We start from the raw sequence: 8,240 nt of genomic DNA on the forward strand, positions 1-8,240 counted from the left end.
GCTCTCTGTGGAGCAGCTCCACACGAACAAGATGACAGTGGCCTGAGAGCATTTCCCACCAAAACTATCTTTATTCACAATTTACATACATCACTCCGAAGGTCCTGCCCACACCCACCTCCCCCACCTCCCTAAGCCCCCACAATCCCACTCCCCCTCCCCGCCCTGGTGGTCCTGCCCTCCCTCCCTTCCCCCCACATCCTCCAGGATCAGCACTGGGGTGAGGAGGCGCCCCTAGGCTCCCCTGGGGGCCGCCCTGGGGGGCTCGCCCTGGAGGGCCAGCCCGGCTGTTCCCTACTGGCTGCAGTGCTTCCTCTTCCTCTTCCTCCTCTTCCCTGTGACAAACGGGTCACGCTTTCTCTTTCTCGGCTCTGAGGGGTGAGCCAGCCCCAGAGCCAAGGCTGGCCTCGCAGAGACCCCGTGGCCAGCCCCGGGGATGGGCGGCTTCTCAGCAGCGGCTGGGCGCCCACACAGAGCCCGCTTCCTCGACTTGGGAGCGGCTGGTGGAGCTGGGCGGAGGCCTCTTCTCTGAGGGGAGGGGGCCTGGGGAGCACTCTGGGCCCCCCAACCTCCAGGGGAGGCCAGGCCTGAGGCAGGGGCAGGACTCTGGGACAGCCGGCAAGGCGGCAGGCTCTGCGGAGAGGCCAAGAGGGAGGCCAGGCTGGGGAGCTCCTCCTCGTCCTCACTGGACGTGTCCCTGGGCCCTCGGGCCTCCCGAACAGGAGAGGCCTCTCTGAGAACAGACGCATCCCTGGGTCCCAGTAGAGGGCCAGTGCGCCTTTGACCCTGGGGAGGGGAGGGCCGTCCGGCCCGGAATGGAGAGACCTCCTGACGTCCTCGAGAGGGAACAAAGACTTTGGGCCCGAACAGGCCAGTGTCTGTTCGGATGGGCCTATGAAGAGCCTCAAAATCAATCTCTGGTGGGCAGGCTTCATCACTGACCCCTAGATGGCGGTCTTGGCCGTGCCTCTGGGCACCTTGGCTGGCGTGGGACTCAGAAGGACTTGAGCCCATTCCGGGTGCACTGTGGCTCGGGGCTGCCGGCCCACCCTCGTCCTCTTTCAAAGCCAGGAGTCGTTTCTGCACCAGCTGGGAGGAGGGAGGAGGACAGTGACGGCTCCACACGCACGTGTGAGAGGAGGAGCACTGGGCAGTGGGACAACGGCCCTGGCGGGGAGGAGGGGACGGGTGACCCCAGGACTAGACTCCAAATACAGACACGGTGGCATTCCTGCCATCCTCCTGCACCTTATTCCCAGCTTTGTGTCCTTCCCTCCGCTCCCGGCTCCCCATCCTCTCCTTCCTATCACCCTGCGCTGCACCCACCCCAGAGAGGGCCCTTCCCCATGCCAGGCCTCCGAGGCAGGGAAGGGATGGACAGAGCCATGTGGGCCTCCTGTTCTGGGGCCCTACCTCTCCCCTGCTCATTGGGGTCCCTCCGTGCCCTGGTCTTCCTGGGTGTCCCTTGTCTCCCCTGTTCTACCTGCGATCCCTCCCTCCTCTGGCTCCCCTGGGCCACCTGGTTTCCCCTGTCCCCTGGATCCCCTGGGGTGCCCCCTCCCCTGGAGTCCCCTGGCTCCCTAAGTGTCCCTCTCCCTCCCTTGGCTCACTTCTTCAGGGGTGAGTCCTTCCTCCTGCTTCAGCTCCTCAGCAAGGGCCAAGAGATCCAGCTGTGGGTCTGGGGAAAACAGTTCTGCCAGGACTCGAGGGTGAATGACTGCCTCCACCTCAGACAGAAAGAAGAGGCTGTGAGCATCCTTGGCCAGGGGTGGCCTGTGACACAAGAAGACCAGGAGGGAAAGTGAAAAGCAGAGACCCACACCCACTCTCCTCCACAAGGCAGGGATGGTCAGCACACACACACACACACACACACACACAAACATGCACATACACAGTCACACACAAAAGAGCACATATACAGATGCACATACACAGACGCACAAAGGCATACACACAGACACAAACATATACACACATACATCTGCGTACACCTCCCCTAACACCAGGCTCAGGAACAAGGAGCTGAGCTTAAGTCCCATCGGCCTGAGCAGAACCCAGACCTTGGGTGCTGAGAGTTCCATGCCCTGGCATCTTGTAGACCCCAGGCTCCAGGCCCAGCCTACCTTGGTGACAGAGTCTTCCTGGGAACGCAGCTCGTCAATGTAGCTCAAGAGACCCGGGTCCGAGTAGGTGTCGTCCTCTTCCTGCTTCAGCTCATTTCCGTCCTCTCCACATTCTGCATCTGACTCGCCTGTGGCTGAGTGGACGGGCCCCACCAGCGCCTCCATCATGTCCACATACTCCCTCACAGCCTCAGGGGGAATCTCCTTGGGTGCCTTGGGCCCCGGGGTCCGCTGGGATCTGTGTGGCTTCGGGTGCGAGGGCTGGGCCCTGGGGCCGGACATCCTGGGAGCACAGGCTGAGGCAGAGCAGGAGGAAGGGAAGGAAGGTGAGGGACTCCCGGTCCACCTCCTGACCACCAAGCGCACGTTGGTGAGGGCATTGTTTGGGGGACGTTGATGTGGGTGTGGGAGGGGTCAGGACCATCTGAAGCCTCATGCACAGTTGGAGAGGGGAGGTAAGGGGGTCATCTAAGAGAGTCACAAGTAAGGAAGTGGGGAACCTCCAATTTTCTAGGGGTCTCCCCATCAAGCCCACTTCTTAGGCAGACTTAGTGTGGGGTCCTTTGACAGGGAGGTGTGAGAGGAGTTACAAAACTGACCAAGTCAATGCCCCGTAGTGACAAAGGGCAGCTGAGACCCCACCCCCCCACCCCCCGCCTCGGTGGCTGTTTTGGTTGAAAGACCAATGCCCCTGTCTTGAAGGAAAAGGATCCACATGGGGACAGTGGCCAACCCTAGGCCCCTGTTACCTATGCCTTCAACTCCAGTGGGAACCTGGGTGCCTGGCTGAGGGCCCACTTTCGGGGCTGGGGGCCCCCGAGGATCCAGCTTCGGTGGGGCTGGAGGAGGCAGGTCCTGCGTGCGCTGCATCCACTGCAAATTCTGGATCTGCATCTCCTCCTCGGTCGCAAATTCCATGAACCTGGGGGGTGACCGAGGCACAGGCCACCCTGAGAAAAAGGCCTGGGTTCTGGAGCCCAACAAAGGCAGCCAAGAATGAGGCACTGGGAGAGGATGTGCCTTGGGGCCGTCAAGGCCCTGTGAGGTGCTGTCCACAGCAGAGAGCTGCTCCTGGAAGTGATAACAAGATCTGGGACCCTTCCTGCCTCACCAGCACTGGAGGGCATTCAACAGCATAGACCCAGGTCGCTGAATTGAACCAGGTCAACGGGACACATGGCTGACCCAGGGGGCACCCTCCTCATGCCTCCCGTCTCCATCCAGAACCACATGAAGGGCTGACAGCCAGAGGCTGGAACAAGCATGTGTTCCCCACAGGGGTCCTTGCCCGAATTCAGGACCCTGGGCTAGGACTGAGAGTCCTGGAACATAGACCTGGAGACAGGGCCCAGGAGAGGCTGGACGATGTGGATGCTGAGCTTAGAGGAGAGGCCTTCCCTTCCTCTGAGAGGCGCTCATTTGTTTGGTTTTGTTTCTTAAACCAAGGGGATTACCATGGAGCAAACACTGGAAGGGCCGGAGACCCTTGGGCTGACGGCAGCTGGCTTCCCCAGCCTCTTCAGGGATGCCAGGGTACCCACTCAGGCCACTTTTCATAAGGAGAGGGGGTCCCAAATTTATGTTAGTGGCCGCCAGCCACCCACCACTAAGGAAGCAGCAGGCTGGCGGGTGGAGCTCTTTTCCCGGCCCAGCCCGTATGGCCGGAGTTGGACCCCTACTGGACTCACAGCTTCACCCTGCGCCGTCCTGAGACCTTCATGTCAAGGCAAGGGTAGGTCAAAATCAGGGGAGGGCAGAGCTCCTGGTGGAGGAAGGACAGAAGTCTCAAACTCTCAAGGTGAGGGAGGGGTTTCTGGAGGACAGTAGGGCCCCTCGGCTGCGGGGACCCTGTGCTGGGTGACAGCCCTTCTCCTCTGTCCTCTCTGATGAGCACCCCCACGGCCAGACCCTGCCCTCACCCACTCGCCTCACCCTCCACGCAGCCCCTGGGCCCAGGACGCTGACTCACTTTTCCGCCGTCTCGTAGTAGATCATCCGGTCAAAGTTGCTTCTGCGCCGCCATTCCTGCACGGCCCTCCACAGTCCCTCCTCCTGCGTCATGGTGGGCTTCAGGCGGGCCAGGGATCGAAGCACTGGTCTGTAAGCCCTCGGGGTCGGTCTCCGGGCCCAGCCCAGCCCCCACCTGCCTGACCCCACCCGCCAATGTGGACCACACATCACTCAACACAGCATGACTGAACGACAGGAGGGTGAGAGGCGGGGGTCTGGGAGGGCAAAGACAAGCCTTCCCGGCCACTGCTGTCACCGCCTCACACTCACTCAAGGATGACCATCCACCCCCAGGCTAGAGCTGGGACACTGTGCCTTGGGGAGCTCTTTTCCTCCTCAAGGCTGCATTTTCATAATAAAGATCACCATCATCAATGAGGCGTGGCATGTGCCAAGCAATCTGCTAACACTTCATAGATTAGCCCAAGGAGTCTTCTGCACAGTCCTCTGAGTGAGGTGTAATTGTCCCCTTTTTACGAGGGACCGGAGGTTTAGGATGGAAATGCCTGCCAGGCTCACAACTCTAGTGGGAGAGAGCCCACGCCCTTAGGAGAGCTCTACCATCACCCTGTTCCTAGTGGAATTCTCCACAACGAAGTGGAGGCATGCATAAAGCGCTCTCCTGGGCCCCGCCCTCCTCCCCCTCCTCTGAAGTGACCTCCCCTGGCCATGTACACTCAAGTCCTGTATGAAAGGAGACGGCACCACGGGAGAGTGCGGCATCCACTCCTTGGCTCCTCACCTTACACCACGACCCTCTCTGACTGCAAGTCTTCAGTCCATATTACCATGAGAATCATGGAAGAGCAAGCTGGCGAGACTCACAGGGTGGTGGGGCCAGTTGAGATAGGGCACATTTCAGTCATGATGTCATGGGCTGGCAGGCCCACCCATGTGACCGACAATGTGCCTTCTCATAGCATGGACATCGCCCTCACACCTTCCTTCCAGTATCCCTAGAAACCTAACGTGCGAGTCCATCCCCAGTTCCTCTTTATCTAAAAGCTCCGATAAGCTCAGGACCCCCTGAGCGTTCACTCACATGAGAAAGCAGGAAAAAGCTTCTGCATCAGGACTCAGGCGAAAGTGTCTCCGGGCCAGGGGCTTGAAGCGCTGCCAACGTCGGAAGTTACTGTACCCGCTCTGGGGGTTAGAGGAGCCATCCTGCGAGGCGTTGGACTGGTTGGTGGCCAGGCGGCCCTCCCTGGAAGTGCCGTGTGGCCATGGCCCAGAGTTCACTGGGCGAATGATAGGGGCCAGCTGGGCAGCTGGTGGTGGAGCTTGAGGAGGAAAGCCTGCGGTCCAGCCTCCCTTGCCAGCCTGACTAACTCCAACAGCTGGAGCAGTCACAACGGTCTCCATCACAGGGGTTGCTAAGAATACGGGTGCAGGACATGCAGCACTCCTGCTGAGGGCCCCTGGAGCGCTCCAGTTGAGGGGGCCCTGAGTAACGACAAAGGTCTGAGTCTGGGGGGCCTCCACTGGCCTCCCTTGTGACCTGACTTGGACAGTGAGGTTGCACGCCCCAGAGGCACTGGGGCCACGGCCACCATTAGCCACCAAAGGCATCCTGGGGAAAGCTGGCAGCAGCAGGCTGCTGCCAGGAGGGAATGCTGGGGTGATGGGACGTGGCAGGTGCTGCTGCCAGGGTGGCCGGTGCTGGGCGCCAGGAATGGGTGGAGGGAAGGGCACTGCCGTGAAAGCAGACAAGGAGGCACCGGGGTTCATGGTCACATCCGTTCCCAGCACTGGAGATGCTGTTGAGGCAAAGGAAAGGAGTGAATGGAGGAGGAGAATGGGCACGTGGGACTGAGGCTTTCTGTGGCATCAGAGTGTAAATCTCCACAGGTGAGGGACACTTGGACAAGGGAAACTGTGCAGCGTGCAAATGTCTTCAAGTGATTTTCATGCCCTGACCTCCAGTTGAGAATTATCCCACTGGTGACCCCGCGCCCATCCACCAAGGTCCCTGACCCCTGCCTGCCGAGAAGAAATCGCCTCAGCAAGCACTGACTTGGAGAGCCTCCCTGAGGCACCCCCTGGCACCTAAGCCTCACAGGCTGTCTCCCAAGACCTGGAACTGGGTGGACATCCGCTCTGTAGGAAATGCCCCTCAGCCGGCGTACTAGCAGGTACGGACCTCCTCCAAGGTAAGTTCTAGGCACCCAAAGGCCCTTTGTGGACAGGCACTGTGTAAAATATTAGGGCCCCACCTCCTCCTCAGTCCTCCTTTTCCTGATGCTCAGTATAAATCCCCTCTTTCTTTCCTAGCCTCGCAAAACAAAACAAAATGCTGGAAAATATCACTCCAATGGAATCCTGATACAAACCCATAACACTGGCCCAGAATGCACCTGCATCTCAGAACAACCCACAGCAGACACGTAACATGGGCCAGGTCCTGCCACCCCCTCCCCAGTGCCCAGAGTCACTGTCATCACTCAGGAGTTCTGTTCCTAGGAGGCGGGGGTGGGGGGAGTGGTGTGTGAGAAGTAGGCGCGTGTCCCTTAGAGTCTGTCATTTCACAGCCAGTGATGGCTGCAGAGGATTAAACAAGGGCCAGGGAATTGTCATGTTACATTGGTCATGGGAGTACAGACTGCCTGTGGTCCTTCCCCTTCCAGCTCCCAATAACGGAAAGACAATCTGAGAAGCAGGCATAAGCCAGTTGCCATGGCGATCAAGTTGTCTGGAACACATCCCTGCTCAGGAGAACAAGGTACACACCTCGGTGCACCTAATTAATCAGAACAGGTGTCATAGGACGTTTAATAATAACACAGAAGATCGTCTTCCTGCCCCTGGGCTACACTCCTTCCCCCTTTAAAAGAGGAAGCAGCCTTCACAGACGTTCCACCCGAAACAACCCCACTCCACATCTGTTCCCTGTCCATGAAGGAGTGACATGAAATATGAACAAACTCTTCCTCTCAAGGCAGCCTGAGGGTCCACCATGAGATACTGGATGAGATGAAGTAGGTCTGAAGTACTGCAATTCCACAAAAGGAAGAACAATTCAGAGCAACTCAGGAATCTGAGCCTTCTCTTGGCTGAAGTTACACGGTTGCCCATCCCCTGTTGAATCCAAAGCAACAGTTGCCTGAACTGAGAAGTGAGCTCTGGGCTGGGAAGAGTGGACGAGGTGTGGGCTGCAGCAGTTAGAGTAACCTCCTGCCTAGCTCTCGGAGAGGACACTTCACTGCAGGTGTGGCCACACACAGCCCCATTGAATAGTTTTCTCACCAAGACCATCTCTCCCCACGATCCCCTTAGATACAGTATGCTCCTGTTCAAATCTCTTAGAAAGATATGGTGAGGCAAGCTTCAGGTGCCTCAGGAACACAATGCAGGTCTAGGCTTTCCTCATGACCCTCCCTGTGTCACCACCAGGACATCACACACATCCTTACACACACGTTTCAAAGTGGCTTGTCTCCCTTCTAGAAAGAATCAACCTGCCTGCTGCCATCCTTTCTCCATAGCCAGGGCAATTCCTCTTGATCCACCTCCAATGACCCCTCCTCCCCAGTGCAGTCTCAGGTTTCTTCAGGCTCCCCAGTCTCCCCAGGTGAAATGTCCTTGTGCGTCCAGTGCTCTCTTCTCCCTCTACTTCAGTCCAACTATGTGCCCACAGTGAAGTGTCACGTGTGAACCCGAAGGATGTGAGGGATGGCAGGGTCTCTGAGAACACACCCCCAGCCTATAGGCTTACCTCCTTCTGAAGCCATCCTGCAGGCTTGGGCACGGACTACTGCTGCCTGGTAGCCTCAATGAGAAAAGTCAAGACCAGGACCCAGAGAGCGACCTGCTTCAGCAGACGCTCAGGATCCAAGTGAAGGAGGGACAGGTTTGAATCTAAACATTCTGCAGTGGGGGAGGGGCAGAGGGCACGTGGGTCTGGGTAGGGTGGGGGTGGGGAGACATTCCACGAGGGCTCTGGCAGGTAGGCAAGAACCGGAAGTTCCTTCCACCTCACACAGTGGCAACACAATTGGCGTGTGCCTCTTTACGCAGTTTATAGACTGTTTTTTTGATTCACGGCACCGAGGTTGGACTTGACGGTTCCTTCCTTTCACTTCTTTATCCATCAACCTAGTTTTGTGT

The 8,240-nt window shown here is 58.3% G+C and overlaps 1 protein-coding gene across 1 annotated transcript; it reads right to left on the reverse strand.

Annotated features, from left to right (window-relative positions):
- Window positions 1–294: 294 nt before the first annotated feature.
- On the reverse strand, window positions 295–7,864 carry LOC133097392 (NUT family member 2G-like). Its single transcript, XM_061199248.1, has 7 exons — window positions 7,849–7,864; window positions 5,179–5,893; window positions 4,096–4,224; window positions 2,876–3,048; window positions 2,127–2,422; window positions 1,611–1,727; window positions 295–1,089 (listed from the first exon to the last, which is right to left on the reverse strand). The coding sequence occupies exons 1-7, from the start codon at window positions 7,862–7,864 to the stop codon at window positions 295–297; spliced, it is 2,241 nt and encodes a 746-aa protein (XP_061055231.1).
- Window positions 7,865–8,240: the final 376 nt, after the last annotated feature.

The sequence above is a fragment of the Eubalaena glacialis genome, chromosome 9, assembly GCF_028564815.1.
Source record: "Eubalaena glacialis isolate mEubGla1 chromosome 9, mEubGla1.1.hap2.+ XY, whole genome shotgun sequence".
NCBI classification, from domain to species: Eukaryota; Metazoa; Chordata; class Mammalia; order Artiodactyla; family Balaenidae; genus Eubalaena; species Eubalaena glacialis.

What these genes read in the sequence shown, in the direction of transcription:
- LOC133097392 (XM_061199248.1), bottom strand. An exon ending in CACTGGAGTTGAAGGCATAG is followed by an intron (nt 2,423 to 2,875) that starts GTAACAGGGGCC and finishes GCTCTGCCTCAG; the next exon opens with CCTGTGCTCCCAGGATGTCC. An exon ending in AGGAAGACTCTGTCACCAAG is followed by an intron (nt 1,728 to 2,126) that starts GTAGGCTGGGCC and finishes TTTCTGTCTGAG; the next exon opens with GTGGAGGCAGTCATTCACCC.